This window comes from Rhinopithecus bieti, unplaced genomic scaffold (genome assembly GCF_001698545.2).
Source record: "Rhinopithecus bieti isolate Rb0 unplaced genomic scaffold, ASM169854v2 scaffold_12476, whole genome shotgun sequence".
NCBI classification, from domain to species: domain Eukaryota; kingdom Metazoa; phylum Chordata; class Mammalia; order Primates; family Cercopithecidae; genus Rhinopithecus; species Rhinopithecus bieti.
Genome location: NW_016807303.1, coordinates 1,120,968 through 1,148,570, shown reverse-complemented (window position 1 = coordinate 1,148,570; position 27,603 = coordinate 1,120,968). Strand labels below are relative to the sequence as shown.

At 37.6% G+C, this 27,603-nt stretch overlaps 1 protein-coding gene across 1 annotated transcript in view; it reads right to left on the bottom strand.

Moving 5' to 3' along the window:
• The window catches only part of MYO6 (myosin VI), a 171,138-nt gene that overhangs the window by 70,554 nt on the left and 72,981 nt on the right, over window positions 1–27,603 (bottom strand). The window contains 8 exon segments of the mRNA XM_017881129.1: window positions 3,342–3,506; window positions 4,033–4,130; window positions 8,751–8,806; window positions 11,503–11,608; window positions 13,820–13,949; window positions 15,760–15,833; window positions 21,656–21,725; window positions 26,703–26,866. Coding sequence (XP_017736618.1) covers window positions 3,342–3,506; window positions 4,033–4,130; window positions 8,751–8,806; window positions 11,503–11,608; window positions 13,820–13,949; window positions 15,760–15,833; window positions 21,656–21,725; window positions 26,703–26,819 — 816 coding nt within the window. The 5' untranslated portion in view covers window positions 26,820–26,866.

The following is a 27,603-nucleotide window of genomic DNA, read 5'->3' as shown; positions in this document are numbered from 1 at the left end:
ACTTGCTTTATGGATCAAATATTTTAAGGTTTTCTTATTTCAATGATTTACTTTGCTTACCAAAGACTTTCAAAAGCTAAATGCTTCCAAAATACAGAACAAGAGGAGCAGTTCAAAAAAAGAATATCTATCAGTATCAACAAGAATCTACTGCTCACATTTATTAGTCTTGCAACTGAAAGCCTGCTTCATTTAAAACTGTTTCTAATAAAAGTGAATGAACATATTTGCTATATGGCAGACTAAAATACTGCATTTTCTGAAAATTACACACAGCCTAAAGACATTTAGATGGAATTGGGCAAATCTGATCAGGAAGGATGTACACAGAGAACAGGATGGACAAGTTTTTTAAACATCTCAGCTTCTCTTAAATCAGGTGACTATGATTTTATTGTACCATGGCATGAATTCCCAGATTAAATACACCACATCATACATATACCAAAAAAAATTTATAACAAATTTGAATGATATGGGGATAAATTTAATATTTTAGACAATGAATGCATCTATCATTCCTTCTCCATTATAATTAAATGCTAAAATACAGTAAAACAAGACAACTATATACATGGTTTTCTTTTCTTCTACCCTAGAATATTTGTAAAAAAAAAAAAATAAAAGAGAAGGGAGGAGAGACAATGTTGGTAAGCATTTTCAATGGACTGTTTCAAATAAAGAGCTCTTTTACTTAGCAGAATAATAGCTTAAACATATAGAGCCAAAACAAATATGTTCTTTTCTACCAAGCATTTTGTCTCCTCACTCCAATCGTTTTGTCAAGTACAATTGGGCAGTGGGGCCTAATATTACAACCTTGGATAGAAATGTGTCCTTTTAGTTTTCTGTAACTAGAACACTATTCCTGCCATCTATTCTTATTCTATCCACGCTTTCTTCACATTCAAGTATCTATCCATGATTACAGCAAATGGCTCCATAACACATGTGCAGAAATATTTGAAATGTCTAAATAACGCAAACATTTTAAACCTTTTACTTTTAAAGTATATGTGTGATTAATACAAATGTTTTCAGACAGGTATACATCTACAATTCTTTACATACTAATTTTGATAGAAGAGTGACCAAAAAAATTCAACAATTTTGGAAGTGTTCAACCTATTGCATGTTTCCCCTTTGTTTTTAAAACCTGATCTCTCAGTTATAACCAGCAGGCTAAACTATAGAAAAATCTGATGAAATCAGTAACACACTTTTAAGCCACGTTAAGGCAGAATTATTTGGGGGAAGTGGATATAGTAGTGTGTGTGTGCCGGCATACGAGAGGAATATTCAAGATGGCAGATGTATGCAACGCTGTTCCCCTACTTTCCCTCTTACCATCACAAGGACTTTCCTGTAAGAAAGGAAATCAGACCTCCTGGTTCACACTGCAGAAGCAGGAAACCCTCTGACCAGATAAATTTCAACAGCTGCCCTTTCAGGATGCCTGCCATTGTACCAGGAAAGGCTGTATATTCTGAAACCCAAAAATACTATGCTCCCAGGCCTCCAAGCAGGAAGAAATGCTGGATTAAGGCCAGAATAGTCACATCACTTTACTGTCAAATAAGTATTGACAAAACCATATCATCATTATTATATTTCATGTAGTTCCTAGTAATTTATTCCTTTTTTTAAAACCATAGTAAGAAAGAAATGCTGGCCGGGCGCGGTGGCTCAAGCCTGTAATCCCAGCACTTTGCGCCGGAGGCCGAGACGGGCCGGCATCACGAGGTCAGGCAGATCAAGATCATCCTGGGCTACATGGCTGAAACCCCGTCTTCTACTAAAATACAAAAAAAAAAAAACTAGCCGGGCACCTGGCGGGCCGCCGTAGTCCCAGTACTCGGGAGGCTGGAGGCCAGGAGTAATGCGCTGAACCCGGAGGCGGAGCCTTGCAGCTGAGCTGAGATGCGGGCCACTGCCACTCAGCCTGGGCGACAGAGCGAGACTCCGCTCAAAAAAAAAAAAAAAAAGCAAAGCTTCCTTACTTTCATGAATGAAAATAATGTGGGCAACTAACTTCAAATTCCAATTAATTTGGAGAGTTCTAGAAAAGACTGGACATTTTAGAAGTATACAGAAACATTTATAAAGCGTTTTAAGACAATAGACTTCTAAAATTTGCAAATACACAATAAAAGAAATTGGTTGAAGTAAAAGAAAAGCTGTCTGCAAACACACACACACACACACACACACAACCACAGAGCAATAATTATGTGTGTTATGATTCTCAAATGGAGGGTTTCTGACCAAAAAAGACTATCGGAATCAGCTGGGGAACTCTATACAAATGACATTCCTTACTCACATTCCATTCCTTTGTATAAACAACATTCCCATACTCCATACAAGGACACTGTTTTCTAACCTGAGAATCTGAAAATTGTGTTAACCATCCTCACCGCTCCTAGAAACTCTACTCCCTTGGCTTGTAATTCTCGGGGGTGTGGGGTTTGGGTGTGTGTGTGTGTGTGTGTGTGTGTGTGTGTGTGTGTGTGCACGTGCGCTTCCCACCACATTCTAAGTTGCTCAGGAGCAGGGACTGGGTAAGGAGCAGGGACTGGGTATTATTTATCTTTTCAATCCTGGCCCAATGCCTGGCACCCAATGGGCAAGCAATAAATATTTGTTGCTAAAGTGAAGAAATACAATCATGTGTCCTTTATTAATATTAATTCAGTGTTCAAACATTTTTACAGATAAGTCAAAAGTAACTTTAAAGCTAGTATTACAGAGCTATTATAAATTTCTAATTGAGTTTAAATTGATATAGGGTTTAACATCTATCCTTTTATCTATTCCATTATGTGCCTCCTCATATAGTAGTATATTATAAACTCAGCAGTACACCTTAATAGAGATCTTCTCAGTACAGTGGTCATTCTAACATGTTATACTTGATCCAATGTAAGTTACATACACACAACAAGTAGATTTCAAAATCCACTAAAATAAGTTTTAGGCTTGATGGCAATTCTGTTTTCAAAAATTGTACAAAAAATTGTTTTTCTTTGAGACAGGGTCTCGCTCTGTTGCCCAGGCTGGAGTGCAGTGGCACAATCATGGCTCACTGCAGTCTCAACCTCCTGGGCTCAGGTGATCCTCCCACCTCAGCCTCCGAGTAACTGGAACTACAGGTGAGTGTCACCATGCCAAGCTAATTTTTTATATATTTTTTTTTTGAGACAGGGTCTCACTACATTGCCCAGGCTTCTCTTGAACTCCTGGGCTCAAGCGATCCATCCGCCTCAGCCTCCCAAAGTGTTGGGATCACAGGCATGAGCCACTGCACCTGGCTATATGAAATTTCTTTTCTTCCGACCTACCCGAAAATTATCTGGTGAGCTCAAATGAAGTTTTTCTCTAATATCTTCAGAAGCACCAGCACACAACCTATAAAAGATATGATAATTTCTTTCCTCTTTGCCTTGAACACAGATCCTAGATTTCTCTAGGAGATAATGTGAAACAAATCCTCCAACAACTGAGCTCTAAAAAACAAAACACAGAGAAAATATGTTTTTGCATTTAAAGTCTTAAAGTATAATTTACCAATGTTAAATTATTTACCTTTTCTAATACACATTTGTCTATCAAAGAGGTTATAATATTCATCAAATAAAGGGGAAAAAACAACTAAATGTAAGCATAGAGTATTTATAATGGTCACCATTTTAAATATCCTCATTTAAGTCTCTACCCAAATCCTGCTATAAGTTTTGAGCCAATGAAGAATCACAATTGATCCTGCACTGTACCTCAACACAGGTGCTAGAATATCTTACATGACTAGCTATACAGTAATACTCAATGCTGAAGTCAAAATCAGTATCTGGACTTTAAATTGTGAAAGGAGCTTTTAGATGGTCGTAGTGGACACGTATATTCCTGCAACCATCTAAAGTAACAATGAAACTTAAAGGGATTTACCATTAAGTGCAAGTACAGCACCAATTGACCCTTGCATTTTTACAAACACTCCCCAAAAATATCATTCCAAAGCTTACGCTCACTTACCTTTTCATTAAAATGTATTTCTACAAATTTCCCAAATCGACTGCTATTATTGTTGCGAACGGTCTTTGCATTTCCAAAGGCTTCCAGGAGTGGGTTAGCTATTGAGAAACAAACAAACAAAAAAATCAATCAAAAAATTAGCATGACGGAACAAAACAAAATATGCATAGTATATCTCCATTTGTTAATATATATGTCTAGAAAAAAATGCACTAAAAAATATTAACATGGGCCAGGCGCAGTGGCTCATGCCTGTAATCCCAGCACTTTGGGAGGCCAAGGCAGGTGGATCACGAGGTTAGGAGTTCGAGACCAGCCTGGCCAAGAGGATGAAACCCCATCTCTACTAAAAAATACAAAAATTAGCCGGGCATGGTGGCACACGCCTGTAATCCCAGTTACTTGGAAGACTGAGGCAGGAGAACTGCTTGAACCTGGGAGGCGGAGGTTGCAGTGAGCCGAGGTCACACCATTACACTCCAGCCTGGGCGACAAGAGCAAGACTCCATCTCAAAAAAAAAAAAAAAAAACCGACATGAAGGAATTCACATGTAATGCCAAATTCCACAAATATTTATTGACTACCCACTATGCTCAGGCACTATTCAAGTCTAGGAGATGGAAAATTTCTCAAAATATAAAAGAAAATGTAAATGTTATATGACTAAATGTTTAAGCCACTATGTTACAAAATGTACAACTCGACTTCAAAATTTTTTCCCTAAGAATTTTACTGTTTTATCAAGTATATCAGGCCCAGAAAAGTAATTAGATAAAACAGCAAACCTCTTGTGAGAAAATATAGGCAAGGGTTGTATTATTTGAGTTACTTTTCTAAAACATCTAAAACATTTTACATATTAATAGTCTCCATATTTAACATTTTTACATGTATATCCAGTGAAATTTAACATATTAAGAGTTTACAGAATTACCTAAGAAAGGTTCTCAGAATAAAAGGTTTTAAAATCCTAATGAACAAATATAACATTTTCACTGTTACTTTATAATCACCTATCCACATATCATGACTGGATAAGAGTTATTAGAGTCTACTCTTATACTCACCTAAGTCTCAATCACACACATACCAAATTAGTGTTAATCTTACACACATATTCTCCATCAACAAACTTAAAGTGCTTCATAATGTTTAGTGTTAAAATGTTTTTTATGAAGCATGTTCTTCCTATAATAAACACGAAGCTGGCCGGGCGCAGTGGCTCATGCCTGTAATCCCAGCACTTTGGGAGGCCGAGGCAGGCAGATCTCGAGGTCAGAAGATCGACACCATCCTGGCTAACATGGTGAAACTCCATCTCTACTAAAAATATAAAAAATTAGCCGGGCATGGTGGCGGGTGCCTGTAGTCCCCGATACTTGGGAGGCTGAGGCAGGAGAATGGCGTGAACCCGGGAGGCGAAGGTTGCAGTGAGCCGAGATCGCTCCACTGCACTCAGGCCTGAGCGACAGAGCGAGACTCTGTCTCAAATAAATAAATAAAAAAAATAAAAAATAAACATGAAGCCATATTTCTTATGAAACCTTTTCAAGTCAATTTCTCCTATTCTATCCATAGTAGAATGCTTAACTAGTCTCTAAACTCTTTTAAAGATCATTCCCCAGCCATTTCACATGCCAAAATAAGAAAGAAAACATTAAAACTAAAAAATATTAGCATATATCCCTCGTGTTTCAGATGGGAGAAAAAACTGAAGCTAACATGGTCAGTCGGGGCGCAGTGGCTCACACCTGCAATCCCAGCACTTTGGGAGGCCAAGGTGGGCGGATCATGAGGTCAGGAGTTTCAGACCAGCCTAACGAACATGGTGAAACCCCGTCGCTAATAAAAATACAAAAATTAGCCAGGCGTGGTGGCGGTCGCCTGTAGTCCCAGCTACTCAGGAGCCTGAGGCAGGAGAATCACTTGAACCCGGGAGATGGAGGTTGAGGTGAGCCAAGATCATGCTACTGCACTCCAGCCTGGGTGAAAGAGTGAGACTTCATCTCAAAAAACAAAAAACAAAAAACAAAACAAAATAAACGTGGTCAACTCACTCTTCAAAGGCCACATAACTGTCTATTGACAAAAAGGACTCAATTACAGGTCTCCCCCACTCCCTTATTGGTAATCTACTAGTTTTTGCTGAGGAACTTAATACAAGTAAAATATCCCAATAGGATAAGAACTTCTCCAACAGAAAATCATATTAATGCTACTAATAATATACTCATTCCAAAACCAGCAACTAAACTTCTACTAAGGATGGCATCAAAAGACTCTATGCCCTTCTAGTTACACTTACTATTATCCATTAAGAGGCTATAGAGCTGGGCACAGTGGTTTACGCCCGTAATCCCAGCACTTTCGGAGGCTGAGACAAGTGGATCAGCTGAGGTCAGGAGTTCAAGACCAGCCTGGCCAACATGGTGAAACCCCAACTCTATTAAAAAATACAAAAATCAGCCAGGCATAATGGCACACACCTATAATCCAAGCTACTTAGGAGGCTGAAGCAGGGGTATCACTTGAACTCGGGAGACAGAGGTTGCAGTGAGCCAAGATCACACCACTGCACTCCAGCCTGGGTGACAGAGTGAGACTCAGTCTCAAAAAAAAAAAAAAGGAAGCTATAGAAGCATTTGGAATAACACTTGGAGCATTTGGAATAACTTATCTCCACTATAACACACTACATACTGTACAGCACATTACTGTGGAAGAAACTGGACTTATATCCAATTGTCAAGTGAGTGTGCTCCTCAAGTGAGCAAATCACAATACTAATTAGTCTTTTACTGAGGTAGCCCATAATTTGTTCTTTTTTATTAATTTATTCAGTTTTTAAGAATGACTCCCTTGCTAAAGTAAGGTACTTTACTGTGAATAAAGCATTACTTATGAGATAAGTACATATTTGGGTATGTTACACCATCACATAAACTGTAAATGAAACTAGAAAATTCTTTATATTAAAAAAAAAACTTTATTGATGCTCAACTTTTAAAATGTTTATTAGAGTTCTATTTAGATTGATCTACATGCAGATTTTATATCACTGTCAAAAATGCACATATCATTTGCTATGATCTAGCAAAATGCATGAACATACAAGGCCCCAATAAGTCTGTTCAACTAACATTTTTCTTTAAAATGTCAAGAGCATGTGTGTTGCACTCGTAGAGTCCCAACTACTTATAAGGCTGAGGCAAGAGGACTGCTTGAGCCCAGGAGTTTGAGACCAGCCTGGGCAACATAGTGAGATGCTGTCTCTACTTTAAAAACAAAAATGGCCAAGAGAGTGTTAAAATATGCATTTACTATGGCATGCAGTTAAGATGTCTAGGTTTATACCCGAATTTCACAACTGATGAGCTATATGAGTTTCAGCATATTTAAATATTATCATCTTTAAAGTAGGAATAAAATAGTTTCTAATTCATTCTGTGAAGATTTAAATTAGATAACAGATTTTTAAACAAGATAACGCCTAATACATCCCATATATGTTATTATCACCATCATTATTAAAAAATGCTTACTGAGTACATTGTGGGGGAAAGTAAGGCAGGGAGAAGGAGAAAGAGTGTTCAGAGAAGCCTGTTTAAGACAGCTCAAAGAACTACAAGGAGGCCAATGTGATTAAAGCATAAGGAGTTAGAAGAAACATGACTCTAGGTGAGATCAGAAGAGGCAGGGGCCAGATCACACAGAGCACTGTGGGTGATGTTACACATCTGGCGCATGATGCTGAGAGCAATATGAAGCCATCAGATGATTTAAAGCAAAAGAAATTATTCCAGCCAGGCGTGGTAGCTCACCCCTATAATCCCAGCACTCTGGGAGGCTGAGGCGGGCGGATCACCTGAGGTCAAGAGTTCAAGACCAGTCTGGCCAACAGGGTGAAACCCCGTCTCTACTAAAAATATGAAAATTAGCCAGGCGTGGTGGTGGGCGCCTGTAAGCCCAGCTACTCGGGAGGCTAAGGCAGGAGAATCGCTTGAACCCAAGAGGCAGAGGTTGTAGTGAGCCGGGATCAAGCCACTGTACTCCAGCCTGGGTGACAGGTGAGACTCCGCCTCAAAAAAAAAAAAAAGAAAGAAAAAGAAATTATTCCAACTTCCATACAGAGACTGGATTAAGGAGAAGTAAGAATCTAAGTGAAGAGACCAAGCAGGAGTCTATGATGCAGGAGGGCATCATGCAGGAGATTCAACATAATGGTAGTCTAGGCCAGTAGTCTCCAAACTGAGCTACAAGAAGATTTTCTAAGGAGGTATACACTCATGGATAGCTTAAGGAAATCAATTTACACACTACTGCCTTTGTTAAAAAATGACTTCCCTAAAAAAGCACCTAATGCCAATTAACCCTTCTTCCTCTTCCCTTTACACAAAACAAGCTCCACAAAACAAACAGGATGCTAAAGACATTCCTGTATTTCTTTCATTCATTCAGCAGATATTTATGCTCTTTATCAGTTACCATTCTAGGGGTTTGCAATATGAAACAAAAATCCCTGCCTTCTTAGTGTTTTCATGAGGTGGGGTGGGGCAAAACAATTGGTATTAGGTAAATAACAAGATGATATATGAGCAATGATTTGTAGGAGATAAGAGAGTCTTTTGCATCTCTGAGAGAAGAACATTCCAGACCACTGAAAGAAGTCTTGTAACTTAATTTCAGTACATGCATACAACAGAAAAATTAGCAATACCTTCAACAATTCTGTCATCAATATCTTGACCTGTTCCATAGGATTCAGTCAGGTATCTGTTTAAAATATAGGATAAAAAATGTTGATGACAATAATATGGTATACAATTATTTATAATTATATTATTTAGTACATATAAAACTGAAACCTAGATCATCACTATAACAAATGTGTACTTAAATGCAACTATTCTGCGACAGCTTTTTAAATGTATTTAAAATTCTATTTGGGGCCAGGTGCAGTGGCTCATGCCTACAATCCCAGCATTTTGGGAGGTCAAGGCACGTGGATCACCTGAAGTCAGGAGTTCGAGACCAGCCTGGCCCACATGGTGAAACCCCTTCTCTACTAAAATACAAAATTAGCCAGGCATGGTGGCATATGCTTGTCATCCCAGCTACTCGGGAGGCTGGGGCAGGAGAATCACTTGAACCTGGGAGGCAGAGGTTGCAGTGAGCCGAGACTGCACCACTGCACTCCAGCCTGGGTGACGGAGTGAGACTCCGTCTCAAAAAAAAAAAAAAAAAAAAATTCTATTTGGTGGTACTATGCTCATTACCTCAATGATGAGATCATTCACAACCCAAACGTCTATGTCACAAAATATATTCATAACAAACCTGCACATGTATGGCATGAATCTAAATGCTGAAATTATAAAAATGAAAAATAAATTCTATTTGTATTGCATTTAACATCTAATCTATTACATTTAACATCTAATCTAACACATTATTTTTAAAATTGTTTTGGGAATATTCTGATTTTATCCAACTATTTGATTTTAAATATATTATATTCATCAACTACAGGAGATTTCAAAGCCTTTTGTGAGAGCCTATCAATTCAATCTTCGGCTACAGAAAACCAGGCAATCTGCCTCTGAAGAACTGGGAAGTTATCACTCTTCATGTTGTTTCACTGAAATATGAAACACAGACAAATAACTATTTGCCTGGCACATTTCAAAACAAAAAGCAATCCTTAATTTAAAATATAAGTTCATATTATTAGTTTATAATTCCTTAACTTTTTGTTCATTTTCATATATTAACCATAGACTCATATAGACTATTACATACAGGAAAGAAAGAAAAAGAAATTGAAACACTTAGAATCCAAGAATATTGGGAAGCATTCATTTAACAGAATTATGTATGTGTGTGTGTGTGTGTGTGTGTGTGTGTGTGTGTGTGTATAAAATAGCTGTTAAACTCTTCAGTTGATTTTATATAGATAACTCTGAACAGCATACATAGTTACATAATGAATAGCAAAATTTCATAGTACCACTATGCAGCAATCAACTAAGAACTGTAATTCTGTGGGAGTAACACTGGTGAGTATGCTGCTCCTAGCAGTAGTTGAACCACTAGATCTAACCTCGTGGGTATGTAAATTAAAAGAACTATACTACAATGAGTGTTACGATTCCTTCCATTTTTAAAAAGCTATAATTCTAAACAAAGTGTAAGGCCAGGCATGGTGGCTCATGCCTGTAATCCCAGCACTTTAGGAGGTCAAAGTGGGAGGGTCACTTGAGTGCAGGAGTTGGAGACCAGCCTGGACAACATAGCATAACCCTGTCTCTACAAAAAAATAATTAGCCAGGCATGGTGGCACATGCCTGTGGTCCCAGTTACTTGGGAGGCTGAGGTAGGAGGATCACTTGGCTTGGAGGAGGTCGAGGCTGCAGTGAGGTATGATCGCACCACTGCCCTACAGCCTGGGTGATGGGGCAACACAGCAAGACCCTGTTTTCAAAAAACAAACCAAACCAAACAAACAAAAAAACACAATGCAGAGAGTTTAAGTTAATGGCAGCAAAGGGAACACGTTCAGAGGCAGGCTATAGGGAAATAGAAATAAGGAGGCCAATTATCATAAGTTTAAGGTAAAAAATGGTTTTAACCATGCTAACAGAAATATAGACAGAACGTAAATGTTAGATTCTTAAGGAACATTTCCAGATCACCCTTTGTCTAACCAGTACTGGTCTCCTCCAAGATCCTCATGTGAATAACATGTCAGAGCAGGCTTTCAGTCATCTATAGATTAGCTTCCATATAAGGTGTCTGTATCTTAAAAGGGGTAGAGCCCACCATTCCAAACTATGTCATGAAGTATGCAAAGGTATTAAAAGTCAGTTCAAATTCTCAAAGAAATATTTGCACAGCCTATAGTTCTCAAAGAACTATTTGAACAGAATAGTTCATAACAGCACTATTCACAATAGCCAAGAGGTGGAAGTCACCTAAATATTCATTGACAAATGCATGGATAAACAAATGTACCATATATCTACAATAAAATATTATTCAGCCTTAAAAAGGAAGGATGGGATACAAAATACTAAAAAATAAAAATAAAAGGAAAGAAATTCTGACACATGCTACAACATGCATCAACCTGGGCTGAGCACGGTGGTTCATGCCTATCATTCCAGCATTTGGGGAGGCCAAAGCAGGAGGGTTGCTCGAGCCCAGAAATTCGAAACCAGCCTAGGCACCACAGTAAGACTTCATCTCTACAAAAAAATTAAAAGATTAGCAGGGCATGATAGCATGTGCCTGCAGTCCCAGCTATTCAGGAGAATGAGGTGGGACAATCACTTGAGCCCAGGAGGTCAAGGCTACAGTGAGCTGTGGTGGTGACACTGCTTTCCATCCTGGGTGACACAGTAAGACCCTATCTCAAGGGGGGAAAAATACGATCAACCTGCTCAAATATTTCAAGTTAGCTGAATACTCACCTTAGAACAAATTTTGTATTTTCTGTTTTACCAGCTCCTGATTCGCCAGATACAATGATAGACTGACTCATCTTGAGCACCTTCATGTCTCGAAAGGCTTTATCAGCTAGGGTCAAAATAAGACATTAATGATGGGCAATATATTAAATATAAAGTTAATAATACAAAGTTCACTTTAGGAGCACTTACTCTTAAAGAAATCATAAACGTTCAACGTTAATGAAATTTTAAAATAAAGTCATTCAAAAGTGTTCAAATCATTTTAGAAATATTTAATTTAAATGTTGTATCTTATTATCCTAAAAGTTAAGTAATATGAAATCCAAATAAACAACTCTTAAGTTTCTGATAGAATGTCTTGATATTATGGGCTATGGCTCATCTCTTTGCAATTCCAGAGCTGATCTGCAGAGGGATTTAGAAAATGGTCACTACGCATAACTAATGAAGTCCCCAGCGAAAAGCAGGAATTAATGAGCTTCCAATTAAGAAATCTGGCAACCACAAATTCGGCTACAGAAAACAAAATACATAATGACAAAATAAATCTGTGGGTTTTTTTCCTGTAATACAACTATTAAATTTATGAATCTTGTAGAATTTGTCAACATTTTACAACGAGGCAAAATCAACAACTTTAAGTTTCCTAGATTTGCCACTGTTTACATATATAATTTTTAACTATCTTCATTACACTCCAACAATTTAGGCTATAAACTGTATTAAATGTCAAGTCTACACAGACAAGTTGAAACAATTTAAGGCTGTTAAAGCAGTCTCAAATTAAGACAACTGTATTTGAGGTCATCACAATTTGGCTATATAAGACTATCTCTCACCTCAGACATGTGCCAAGAAGACTTTAGAAATGGCTTTTACTCTAAGGGGAGAATGCAAACCTTATGCAAGAGTACACACATCCCTTTGTCCAGTTTATCAGCAACCGGTTCCCCTGTTCCACCCCCCACCCATTTTTGTTTTTTTTTTTTTTGAGACATGGTCTCTCTCTGTCACCCAGGTTGAACGTGGTGACACGATCTCAGCTCACTGCAGCCTCGATCTCCTAAGCTCAATCGATCCTCCCACCACTGCCTCCAGAGTAGCTGGGACTACAGGCAAGCGCATGCCTGGCTAATTGTTTCATTTTTTTTTATAGAGACAAGGTTTTGCATGTTTGCCCAGGTGGGTATTGACCTCCTGGGCTCAAGCGATCCGCCCTCCCAAGTGCTTGGATTACAGGCATGAGCCACCACACCCATCCTCCACATGTTTTTAAAGAATCATTCCAAACACTTGTTTTTTAGTAGTAAAAAGCTAAAAATAAAAGCTCATTGATTTACATTTTAAACATGTAACTTTTCTCCAGTGATAAGTTTGCACATATTCAGGTTCTAAGGGATTTTGCAGGCTGAACACACGATGCCTGTCATAGCTTCTTTCAGCCAAAAGTAAATCTGCTGTTTCCCTGGTAGAGTAATTACGTCAGCCATATTTACCCTACTTAGTAGCAGACAGCACACAGGTCAACCAAATCTGAAAGTGAAGTCTGGTTAGGCCAAGCATAAAGAGAAAGCCCAAAGAGAAACAGGCTGCACTACGAACAAGTTCCAACACATGTCACTTAGCTGCTTTATGTCTGAATGCAAAGGGTTAGCTAACACTTCCGTATTTGGTGGGAAGAGGGGTAACTGCTCATTCTGATCAAAAACCTCCACCCGCTATGCCTCAGATCTGGAGGACTTCAAAATAAAAGAGAAGCTGAGAAAGGCAAAGAGACACTACTGTCTTCCCATACAGGTTCTCCAGCAGTATGGAGCATATACTACTTTTAATCCTTTAATTTTATAAACCCCTGATGCAAGATGATGCCCAGAAGTCTGTTCTTATAGCTCAAATCTAGTCCAAGTAACACACTCACAAGGCATGAGCTGGGTAAGAAATGAAGGCCAGGACCTCAAAACTGTGAAGGAGGACACTTTTAAGATGGAGTTGATGGTATTAAAGAGCCTAAAAGTACCATTAGGTCAGTTTTATTACATCCTACTTTCAACTGGGCAGACATCCCTTACAGGACACAGGCATTTAACACAAATAATGATGTACGGAATGCCTGCCCCATTAGTTGACTGCAAAAGTGTTCTTCCCCACCCTGTGTAAAATACTTGCTCCTAACTATGTTGAGATATCCAAGAAGTATACAGTTCCTCCAAAATATATGTTCAATTTATGGTATCTTTTATTAATCTAAAAGAAAAACTGAGTAAATCTGTACAATATAAAGAAAGACAAGAATTAAAATACAATTAAAATCACTTACCAATTGCAAAGACATGAGGTGGTCTTGTCCCAAGAGATTTTCCTTGATATGACTTTATTGTTTCTGAAGAATATATTTTAGGTATGTCAAAGTATGGATTCACTGCAATCAGAATGTTGGCGACATATGTCTAAATATGAAAAGCATAAACATAAAATTTTCCAATTACTATTTTCATTTAAAGATAAACAAAGCTCATAGAAGAAATAAAATACAAAAAATCTCAATTATCTATATAACTAAGACTCCCAAATCAGTCCTAAATATTCCGAGTATTCCCTGATCTTTATAGGATCCATATTTCTCCAATTCTTAATAAATATTTGTATCTTACCAACCCACAGGCACCTCAAGTTCAGCACATCCAAACTCAAAATTATCTCTTCCCACCTACCTCTGCCTCAAAGAAAGTATTCTCCTTCCATGTGCTCCCCCAGGGACATGGCATCACCACCAAGTCACCACAGACAGAAATCTGAGTCTCTAGCTTCTATCTCATTCAGCCTTCTTCTGTCGACTCTACTTATGAAATCTACTCCCACACCTAAGTTTTGGTCATTTGTATTCCTTACCTAGTGTATTCACCCTGCTACTGAGGAGTTTAATATAGCTTGTAGCACCTTCTAGGCCCATCCCTGTCACTGAATGCCAAGGATTGATTTAGCTCTGTGGTGACCATTTGGTTCCAGATTTCTTCCACACAATATATGCTAACCATTACCTAGAACATTTATAAGTTAAATGTTTAATGAGCAACTTAAGCTTGCTTTTAATTTTGGAATTTAGCACATATTAGATGTTCAACATGAGTCAGTTGATTGAGTAAATTTTGCCTCTAAATATATTTCTAATCAAGAATAGCCACATTTAAACTTAAATATGTTCTTTATTTAGTTGATTTTGAAAAAAATCAGGGAGAAAAGTAAAGTCTTAAAACTATATATAACTAGAAGATGGCAAGTATGCTCTTTTGGAATAGAATAAATAAGTCCTATTTCCCAGCTGTCACTACTTGGACAGATGGCAGAGACTAAATGTAATTTAGTCAGAATTAAGTAAGTACAATTAGGCAAATTGATAGTGATATAAAAGATTAAGACTGTCATTTGATCCAGTAAGTGTCAAAGAAGCCATGTGTTTTCTTCGTTCAAAAATAATGAAGAGCCCCATCTTTATAACAGGAGAACTACAATGGGGTAATTTATCTCCAGCCACCAAAGGACTATATGGTTAGGTCATATTGTAATAAAGTCTCATGCATGCCCAAAGAATAATTATAACTAAAACATACTAGGTGAAATATCCATCTGAATGATTTGATGGAAACCCTGACTATTTACACTGAAAGCATTTTCTTTCATTTTTGAATATTCTGGACTTTGAAGGTAGAGTATCTAGGGTCTAATGAAATTCAGCAACTAAATATTTAGGTTCTATGGTCAGCATTCCTGTGTTCTTAATATTTCCTCAGATACTATCTTCTATTCTAATTTACATTTTTTTCCTCATTCAAATTTTTAATTTCAATATACATTCCTTACAGGCTGCTTTACATTGTCTTCCAAACAACGTGGAAAGTGAATCAAACATATCTACAGACATACCAAAAGTAAAAAATCAAAACCAAAACCATTATGGTGTTTTCAAAATACTCAAACTGGACATTTTTAAGTCCAAAAGATACTAAACAACACTCTGAATTCATAATTTCTTTCCACGAACACTGATTAAGTGCCTTCTATGTACCAGGCATGTTTTAACCCCCGGAGTTCAAGTTGTAAATTAGAAAAAAAAATTTGTCCTCACTAAGCTCATACTCTATTCAAGAGGCTCAGATCAAGCATGATTTTCTGTTAGAAAATTTCAAGTGTGACAAAATCAAAGAGTACCACTTGAAATAATTATCTCCACAAAAACTGACACCATAGGAAAATACTTACATAAATTCTGTCTTTACTATATCGAACTTTGATATTATGGAGCAGTGTGGCTTCATTTAAATACATTAGTGAACCTAAGACAGAAAATTTACATATCATTAGAGAGTTGAAGAAAACAAAATAAAACAATACTATCTTAATCTGAATCACTTTGACTTATCCTAAAAATCAGTTGTTAGGTTACATTTAACTCCATCTTTTTTAAAACCCAGGCTGATGTAAACCCTAGAAGCTGATTTAAAAGCGATCCAGTTTACATGTGTTACAGTGATATTTTTAAGTAATGAATTTTCAACTAAAGGAGTAAACCTAGTGAGTACCAAGTGAGTACTCGTTAATGAAGGTTGATTAAAAAGTACAATTCAAGAGGGAAAAAAGTATTATAATAGATAGCTCTGATTTTAATACACTTCTGACACAACAAAGTGATGACACTAATCCAATCTGATACTCAGAATTTCACAGATAAAACACAAAAGATAAAACTTTAGAATGGGAACAGACCATCAAATCATTCAGGGAGTCCCTCACAACTCACGTAAGAATAATCCTGGATAAATTATGTATGTCTTAACTGAGAATATGAAGCTAATTAATATCTGAGTTTGAACAGATAAATCTTGTTTCTGTGACATCTGCTCTACTAAAATGTCAGGGTTGACTCCCAATCTATTCTCCAAGTCCTTCAATCTCCTGAGCTCCATTTCTGTCCCATGCTAGAGTAGACAAAAACCATTCCTCTTCTCAACCACCTTGTTTCTGTTATTAGCACCACCATTTTCTCTGTCACTGAAATTATAAACCTTAGTCAACACTAAAATCATCTTCTCTCTCCCTCCTTATTCTAAACCAGTTTCCAAATCTTTATGCCATGTAAGAAAGTATAGCATAGTGCCAGTTCATGGCAGGTACTCAAAGCATAATCTGAATCTCTCAATGTATCTTCTTTCTTTCCATTTCTACCGCTCCAATACCAGTTTAATTCTCATTACCTCTTTTGTGATCATGGTAGCCTCTTATTTACCTATTGCCTCAGTCTCTCTCCTCTCTAATCCAGACTTCTCAGCACATTAACTAAAGTAGAGGCCTCATCAAATCTCTCTCCCCATAAAATCATCACTGGGTCTCTATCAACATCCATATTCACGTCTGATCAGGGCTCTTAATAAACCTACATTCATGACCTTTTCATATAATTTTCCACAATTCACCTTAATACTAACTTATAGGCAGACTGAACTATTTATTAAATACAGGTATCATTCATCTATCAGCTTCAGTGTAGAATATCCTCTACATTTCTAGGTGTAAAAAATCTACCTATTGTTTAAGGTTAGTACAAAAGTTACCTCACAAATGACACTTCCCCATTCTCACCACCACCACTAGAACACTATCTTCTTTGTAATTTCTTTATGGCTCTTACCACACACTGCCAGTGTTATGATAATTTTACGTATCTGGTTTTGTCTACTATATCAGATTCTTGGGGGCAAGATGCTGCCTGATTCATTTGTTTGGTCCCTCACTGAAATTGCTCATGTGCCTACACTGCATGTATGTTAGGTGTTGAACACACTATTCAACACCTAACCAATGCTGTCAAACAAGAGCCTCTTGCCATATACCTACCTCCACAGACTGCCCATGCATCTATACTCATTTAATGCAGCCAATTCACTTTCACCTCACTGCTTTTTTTTTTTTTTTTTTTTTTGAGATGAACTCTCACTCTGTTGCCCAGGCTGGAGTGCAGTAGCACAATCTCAGCTCACTGCAACCTCCGCCTCCTGGGTTCAAGCGATTCTCCTGCCTCAGTCACCTCATTGCTTTCTAGTGCCACTTAGAGCAGAATAAAAGAGAGTAAGAAGTGGGTGGAGGCTCCTAACAGCTGAATGGCAGCTTTCCTTTGAATTGAGGAAGGATATAGAGAGGGTTAGGCAGCAGAGGTATTAATATATCTGGTTTGGGTATGAGGTCACCTACCTTTCTATATCCCTAATCTTCTTCCATCCTTGTGCCCTGGAGCCTGGTCTACATGTTCCTCTTTCTTTATCCAACGCACTCTGTTGAACCACTCCCCATCTCTCTCACTTTCCTCTGAAATACCTGGTTGCATGATGTTGTCACTGCTTCCTCTAAGTAAAAACTCCTAATCCTACAGTACACTTCCCCTGTGAACGCTAATCATATAAGCCTACACAGACATGGGAATTACTACTTGCTCTCCTATCTTTACTCCTTCCACACTCACCACCTACCTTTTCAGGGATGTGTGTTTATTAAACCAAATAAATCTCCAACTGATGAAATATCTGCTGATGACAGTAAGAATTTGGACAGGAGGGTATTCCTCTGAAATCATGCCACGCAGGCCATTCCATTTTCAAGAAGACACAGAAAAAGAGAGAGGGAGAGGAAAATATTTGCAACCCTTGTTTTGCCAGAATGTGAAATGCTAAGTCCCAACTGCCTACATCTCCCTAAAGGTATGACCTAGGGATGTTCATGAGGGCCTCTCAAATAGCTTCCTGCTCTACCGAATAATTCCTTCTTCCTTTCCTTTCCTAGTAGTCAGTCCTAGGATTACTTGGCTTGGCTATTTACATGCAACTCTTTATGTAAACTGTTTACCTTTTATGCCTAATTATTAACAGATTTAACTATACCCAAAAGAATATTAAAATGTTGAAACAATTTAACCTAAGACATATAACAAAATATTTGAATAAATAATTAGTTTCTTTATAAACACTGTTTTAATAAATAAATATATAACAAATATATGTAAACATTTCTAATGAAGATTAGGTATGACTTCACTATTAAATTTAGATATCTGACTAGAGAGTTGTCTCAGCATTTAAGATCCTGCTTAATCATTACAGCTCTGGCTCACTAAAAGAAAAAAGGAACCCACAAACAACTTCAGTACAGAAGTCAATCAATTCCAAATATATGTTGTTGTAGACGACACTGCACTACTGAAAAAGAGGCTAAGGCAACTTTTAGAATTCTTTCCAATTGTATTTATTTATTATTTAGAGACGGAGTTTCACTCTTGTCACCCAGGCTGTAGTGCAATGGCGTGATCTTGGCTCACTGCAATCTCTGCCTCCTGGGTTCAAGGGAGTCTCCTGCCTCGGCCCCCCGAGTAGCTGGGATTACTGGCGCCCACCACCATGCTCAACTAATTTTTGTACTTTTAGTAGAGACAGGGTTTCATCATGTTGGCCAGGCTGGTCTCAAAGTCCTGACCTCAGGTGATCCACCCGCCTCAGCTTCCCAAAGTGCTGGGATTACAGGAGTGAGCCACTGCGCCCGGTTTCTTTCCAATTTTATGTTCTATACTTTATTATTCTCAAAATCTAATAGACAATAATTCACGAAGAACATTATGTGCCATGAAAGTCATAGCAGCTCAAAATCAGCAGGGGAAAATGCTATTATTTTCCTTTTAATTACTGACTTCACATGCCCAATTTTCCTATTCTTGTGACAATAACCAACAGTCAAGTAAAACAGCAAAATTAACATGCTAATTTCTACATATAAAACCCTTCACATAGAAAACTCAGAGCTATAGCTCGGTGCAGTGGCTCACACCTATAATTCCAGCACTTTGGGAGCCCGAGGCAAGCAGATCATCTGAGGTCAGGAGTCTGAGACCAACCTGGCCAACACAGTGAACCCCATCTCACTAAAAATACAAAAATTAGCTGGACATGGCGGCGCACACGTGTAGTCACAGCTACTCAGGAGACTGAGGCAGAAGAATTGCTGGAACCCGGGAGGCGAAGGTTGCAGTGAGCTGAGATCATGCCACTACACTCCAATCTGGGTGACAGAGCGAGACTGTCTCAAAAAAAAAAAATAAAATAAAATAACTTAGACCTAAAAGTAGGTAATAAATGTTGCTACATTGTTAGGGCACTATTAAAAGACAACACATAGTGGGGTGGGAGTAAATATCCTCATCATTGTCCCCACTTCCTCCATTAAAAAAAAAAAAAAGACTTAACATGCCTCTGTTTCAGTAGAACCTTCAACACATACTTCAGAACACTCTCTATAGGCATCAATTATTTAATCTTCACATTATTACCATAATAGAAAGAAGAAAATAATTTTAGAAATATGCATGTGAGACCCTGTGTATGTGTGCGTGTGTGTGCGCGCGCGTGTATAACACAAAGTTACAACTATGGTGGTAGCTTTGTGTTACAGTGTGTCATTCAGCAGAGGACAGTGGTATGGTGGCATGCCTCATATGAAAGTACTAAGTGACAGAACCACTGCAGTTGGAAACCTTATATTCTAAACTCAACAATCAAAGCTGTGTTAATAATGTGGTTTCAGAAAAGGGCCTTCAGTAGGGATGGGCTACTATCTTATGAGAATAGTTAACACCCACACATTAACATTGCTGCCATCTGGCATCACCAAGGAAACCAGCTGCAAGAGGCAGCAAATACTGAGGTTGTGAAAATTTAAAAGTTAGACAAGTATAGCAAGACAAAGCAAATGGAGAGAGAATGTTTTAAAATATTAATTTAAGAAATGGATTAAAAACTATTCAAAACCACTTGTTACATTCAGAGACATACACATTAATATATGAAAAGGATTGATCCCCAGTTCTGCATACCCGAGCAAGTTTTAACAGAAGAAAAAAAAAATTCTATTTTAGACATGGTATAGTCTCATTCCTTATTTTATTCTGATTGCTATCCAAAAATGTATTATTTAATCAGACAAACTCTCCAGCAATTTTGGAAAGGAAGGGAATTCTACATTTTTTTCTTCAACGTCTTGCACCTAATAAAAACAGTTACCATTTATTAAGAGTCATTAGACGCTGTGCAAAGCACTTTATATCATCTCTAATCATACAATATACACATTACTTCGATTCTACAGATGAGAATTTCAGAAGAGAGATGAAATGCCCAGGAGCACGCAGCCTCCTAATAACATAGAGTCAGAATTAGGCTTGCCTAACTCTACAGTTACAGTCCATGGCTCTCCCATTACTCCCACTATTCTATGCTGCCACCATTCTACATATGGGGGTTTCATAGGTTTACTCAAATGTGAATTCCAGAGAAAATCAATAATAACAAATCTATGCCTTTCTCTTACCTTTTCTTCTGAAATGGAGAGTTTTTAGTATGAGGTACCTTTAATGAAATCCATGACAACTGTACATAACTGTTAACACTACCTTTTTTTGTTAAATGGAGAGCTGTTAGTGTCAAGTACCTTTAATGAAATCCATGACAAGTGTACATAATTTTAACACTGCTGCCCCCAATATGAAATGATTACTGCTTAATCTTAAAAATGTAAGAATAAACATTGGCCTGTTCCACAGAGAAAGGCTTTTTTCATCAAACATGCCAAGATGTTATAAGTCAAATTAATGCTGTGTTTTAATATAATCGTTCTGAAACTAATTTTTCAATTAGTAATTATATAGAATTTTTTTAAATGCTTGTTTGCTTCAAATAGTGATGTTAAATGCCTCCTACCAACTTAACTTCCAAATTAGTGAACCACATATAGTACTATAAAAACCACCTGACTCTAGATAAGGTTCAACAACTTTCAAAACTGTTAAAAAGAGACCTTTAGTTCAAGCCTCACAGTAATTACCATTCCCCATATTTATACAACTCAAATAACACCAAAAGAATACTCAAGACTCTTTCACCAAAATGCAAATATGAGACAACATGGAGGACTCGAGTTCCTTCATTCACATGAACATTCGTGTCAAAAGACTAGATTGTTTCTGAACCAGCATAGTGTATTAGTAATATAACCACTAATTTATTTTTTTAAAAGAACAGTTTCCTTTTCTGTGCGGAGAGTTGATTTTTAACTTGGTACTTACAGTTATCTTCCACATCTTTTTTACTGTCCTCTTCTGCAGGAAACACTTGGTTTATGAGAGCCAAAAATGTCTAACAAGCAAAACAAATGCTCATTAAACTCAAGGCTTTTAAATAGTAAGAACAATAGAAGGGCTTAATTGGTTGCATACACTGTAATAGTGACAACAATATGCTCTATATTAAAATATAATACAGATCCTACTGTTTAACAAGTTATTAACACCAAAACAGAACAACAACTTTACTCAAAAATATTATCTACTATTACTGTGGATGTGAAATCAACAATAAAAATCAGTAAGTAAGTATCCTAGGCTCTAACACCTAGACAAGGACAAAAAAAGAGGTACATTAATATTAAATTTACATACATATGCTATTTAACAATTTTTTAAAATAAAATTTTGATGTGGTAGGTACAGCAATTTTAGTGTTTTAAAAAAGGAAAAAGTGGCTGGGCACAGAGGCTCATGCCTATAATCCCAACACTTTGGGAGGCCGAGGCGGGTGGATCACCTGAGGTCAGGAGTTTGAGACTAGCCTGACCAACATGGTAAAACTCCATCTCTACTAAAAACACCAAAATTAGCCGGGCGTGATGCGGCACACCTGTAATCCCGGCTACTTGGGAGGCTGAGGCAGCAGAATCCCTTGAACCCAGGATTTGGAGGTTGCAGTGAGCCGAGATCATGCCATTGCACTCCAGCCTGGATGACAAGAGTGAAATTCCATCTCAAAAAAAAAAATTAAAATTAAAAGTAACATTCAATCAGATATAACCAGAGGATTATATTAATAGCTATTGTTTCAGTAAAATATATTTGACACAAACTCCTGTACAAAATCTTTCAGAAATACAAAAGTACCTAAAATAATGCGTCTGTAAAATTACAAGTATCCATGAATACTTATATTTATTTTATCACTTAAATGCTCTAGTAGACACTGTAGAATTAAGATAACATCTCATCAGAGAGAACAAATGATCTCAAATGACATCCAAAGAGAATTAAATTTTAATCCATGCCATTCTCACAGTTATTTATAAGCTGACACAGTATTCTCAAACAATTACAATTACTCTTGTGGTTGAAGTTTCTAATTGTATCAAAGAAAACTGCAGGGAAAAATGGTTCAATTATTTTAAAATAATATTTATAGGGGTGTGTGCAGTGTGTGTGTGTGTGTGTGTAAAGCTACAACTATAAAGAGTAAAATCCACGCTGCTGGGACTACCTCAATTCTAAGTCACTCAATGTAGAAAACTGTTATGCCATAAAAACTCTGGAAGTTAATTATTTGGAACCCAGCACACATGTTCTTAATGTTATACATGTGGAAAAGTTTGTAGGACAGGCCACAAAAGCAAAATTAACCCATAATGTACATTAAGTATATTAATGGTATATTATTACCATTAATTATGGTAATTATGATAATATAAAACAATCAATTTATAATAATGATTCTATAGGAAAACGCATTCAGAATAACTGCTAATGTCATATATGTATGTGCCCAACTTTCACAGCCATGGCAAGAGGGTTACGGCTCCCCAGACCTCAGGGTTTAGTGCTAACCTGGTAGGAGCCATGTCAAATTAAAAAGGTTCCAAGAAGTTAGATGATGAGGGGAGTGGAGCTGAGGGGAGGCCAATGACAAAGAGCTGCTGGAGTGAGAAAGTTAAGAGCAGGCTAAAAGGCCAGTAAGGAGTCCTGAAAGGTGTTTTGTCTACCTCCTTCTTTATTCCTTAAATTATCACCAGCCCCATCTTCCTCTCTCCTTAAAGAGAAAATGTTTCATTAATTGTTTTCTCTTAGAGGAAAGAGGCTTTTTTTCTGCTAAAAGCATATCTTGATCACTCAGCATTGAACACCTACCACAAATCACATACAGAACATCAAGCTCTAATGACAGAATAAAATAGCCCCTGCACTTGAGATTACATAGTCTAGTAGGGAGGGGGAGACAAGGTAAACAATTATCTCCAATAAAGATTAAAGGAGAGCTAAGAATTTATACCACTCCTCAAAGGAAAAAGTAGTCAAGAGTCAATTCTACTGAATGGGGTGGAGAGGGAGATTAGGTATCCATAGAAAAACTTCATCAACAAGGTGACCTCAATCAGAGTCTTAAAACAAAAATAAGTATTTTCTAAGCAAAAGGATATGGAGATTGGCCAGGTGCGGTGGCTCACACCTGTAATCCCTGCACTTCGGGAGCCCCTGGCGGGTGGATCACCTGAGGTCAGGAAGTTTGAGACGGGCCTGGCCAACATGATGAAACCACATCTCTACTAAAAATACAACAAATTAGCCAGACATGGTGGTGGGCACCTGTAATCCCAGCTACTCGGGAGGCTGAGGCAGGAGAATTGACTGAAACTGGGAGGCAGAGGTTACAGTGAGCCAAGATCATGCCACTGCACTCCAGCCTGGGCGACAACAGCAAAACTCTGTCTCAAAAAAAAAAAAAAAAAAAAAAAAAAAAAAAAAGAGTGGGTATGGATAGTGGCACTCCAGGCGGAGGCAATCTGAGCAATGACACAAAGCACATAACATCAACTGGGGCATGGTAAGGACTTTATACTTGCAGAAGAGAAGGAGAAAGAGGATGAGTAAGAGTATGAAGGGGAGACTTGGTTGACAAAATATAAGACCAGCAAAGCAGACAGGGAAAAGAAAATGCAGACCCTTCTATCTGCCTACAAGGCTTCAGAGTGGCTTCTTACGACTGCTGCAAATACAGAATATGAAACCAATTTAGTGGATTAAAATAGCTTTCTTTTTTTTGAGACAGGATCTCTCACTCCGTCACCCAGGCTAGAGTGCAGTGGGCACAATCACAGCTCACTGCAGCCTTGACCTGCTGGCTTAAGTGCTACTATCACTTCAGCCACCAGAGTAGCTAAGACGGGCATGTACCACCATACCCAGCTAATTTTTTAAATTTTTTGTAGAGATGAGGTCTCACTATGTTGCCCAGTCTAGTCTCAAATTCCTGAGCTCAAGCAATCCTCCCTCCTTGGACTCCCAAAGTTCTAGGATGACAGGCATGAGCCACTGTACCTAGCCTAAAACACCATTTTTAAAAGAATAAAAGTTATCAGAAATTATCAGAATGCACAGCATGTGCTAAGAATGTTCCTTTTGACCAACTATTTCATTTACAAGTAAACACACACAAACACTACATACACAGTTGTTGAAATGTAAAATTTATTTCTTATAAATTCACACACACACATACCTAACGCAATGAGAAATCTATTTTACTATGGGTCGCAAACAAAAACCCTGAAAAGCCATTGCTAATATCAAGACATGTTCCTCACTTCCTCATCCACATTTCCACTGTACTTCCACTGCACACACTGCACAAAGGTGTGCATGACCAGTCCACCCCTTTATGTACTTAATTCCTTAATAATATTTCGAAGCTGACGATCTCCAGGCAATGAATGAGCTAAGCAAAAGATTGCTTCTCTTAAGGATCTTTTTAACTGTCTGGTTATTATGGCAGTATGTTTATTAAGACCCTGATCAGAAAGTAGGGGGGGAAATTAAGATTAAAGGTAATCTCTGAGAACTTGTTAATCTTCAAAAAAATTTTTATGGAAAAAACATACACTTTAGTTCACAGAATTATCTACAGATCCATGAAATTTATATCACTTCCTAATGTAAACAGTTTTATTGGTTCTACATATGTACCTGAATAATATTAATAAGGCACAGTGTAAAGCATATTAAAATATGAAAAGCATCTTTTGATTTACTGTGCTTATAAAATATGTTAAACAAAAACCAAAAGCCTTCAAATATGTAAAGTAATCGAGCTTATTTTTTTAAACATGTATTGTAAGTACAAATAGGTACTTGTTAATAAGAGGAAAAAAACAGAAATAGTTTGTCTTTCCTGTCCTAAGGGTATCTTTAATTGGCCTCCTCTAACATGGCACATTATACATTATGCATTTCAGTTCCTGGGTTGTTTACAGTAACAGAATAGTTTTCTCTGTGAAAAGACCTCATGAGAGATCCACCTTGTTTTTCTAAGGTTCCCAGAAGGATGGTAGTCATATGGCATTAGTTAACCATGTATCGTACAATATAAATTATTCATGAACATTTTCAGTCTAAAGTAAACAGAAATGACATCTACAAATTTAATTTAGTCAGATGAACGGTTTACCAGGCATACTCGTTAAACTAAAAATTGTGGACATCTATCATAGGAATACGTATTACTGTGCAAAGACAACTAAGAGTTGAAAAATAAATCAATGGTGGAACCAAAAGAATAAAAGAGATTATTCCCTCTGGAAAACTTCCCCTCAGTCTCTGAGAATGGAGTGAATTTCCACAAAAACGACTGTATCAGTCTCCATGAAGACTAAAATAGGTATTTACAATGATGCCTTCTCTGTAAACGATTCACAACTCCTAGTCACCTTTCCCTCAGACTTTCATTTTGTAATGCTGTCTAGTTGATATCTACGCATACAAAGAAATAAATACCATGTGTACAGAACTAAAGCATCTATCACAAAAATGACAGCAATAACTTTAAGTGAACAAAAAATGTTTTAAAAAGACTTTATAATAGAAGCTAAGGCAAAAAAGCAAAATCTGATAACCTCACGTTCACTTTTCATATTTTTACTTTGTGACATGTCGATCACAGACACACTAATAACTTTAGTAACGTGGTACAAGAAATAAAAATGTCATTATTGTTTCTATTTTATCATATAGCTAGTTCTTAAGAATGAAAGGCTCACTAAGAACTGGATGATCAAAGGGATGTGAAAAAACAAAGAATGAAAGGCTCACTAAATTTCCATCTGATTTTATCATAGGACACCATTTTTTCCCTAGGGCACATGCCTCCGATTTAATTAAAGAAGTCAGGAGAAAACAGACTCACTTACCAGAATTATGCTTTCCCAAATACCTACTTCATTAAGAAGACAGACTTATCTCTTGTGAAAAAACACCTATTTTTGAAAGAAATCACACTTCAACATCTTTCTGAGAAACTCACCTTGCCTTTCTGATTCAAGGGTTCAATTGTTAAGCTGTCGGGGCCAATATCCGCAATGTTGCCCATCTGAAATCCATCTGTAGGGTGTGGCGCCCAAACGGGCTTTCCATCCTCCATTTTTGAAGGAGGATCCACTATCTCCTGTTTCCACTCTCCACTGTCACCTGTTTCAAAGGAACAAATACAGTAACATGAATCATTTTTGAAATATATATAAAACAAATAACGTATCTTTTTCAAAAGTTCACATGTAAATCCCAACTAACGCACACATCTACCCCCTGCGACATAAAATCCCCACCTCCTCCCTTGCAAGCATCTTGGTGAACTCTGCCCCCCTCCCAGGTTTTTTTTTTTTTGGAGATGGAGTCTCGGTCTGTCACCCAGGCTGGAGTGCAGTGGCACAAACATTGCTCACTGCAAGCTCCACCTCCCGGGCTCACGCCATTCTCCTGCCTCAGCCTTCCGAGTAGCTGGGACTACAGGTACCCACCACCACACCTGGCTAATTTTTTGTATTTTTAGCAGAGACGGGGTTTCATCGTGTTAGCCAAGATGGTCTCAATCTCCTGACCTCGTGATCCGCCTGCCTCGGCCTCCCAAAGTGCTGGGATTACAGGCGTGAGCCACCGCGCCCAGCCCCCTTTATCTACTTTTAGATGAGGCCAAGCAGAGGTTGTTCCACCCTCAGGTACACCTGCTCTACTACTGCCTTCCTTCAGGTATGACTGCAGTAGAGTATAACCCTCTGACTAGAACAGAAGCAAACAATCATAGTTTTTACCAGTTGAGTGTAATTTATAACAGCACTCCGTTTTGCTACCTATTTTGCATTTGCACAATAAATTAAACGGTCATAGGAATAGGTATTATTATGGGGAGATAGCTAAGAGTTGAAAAA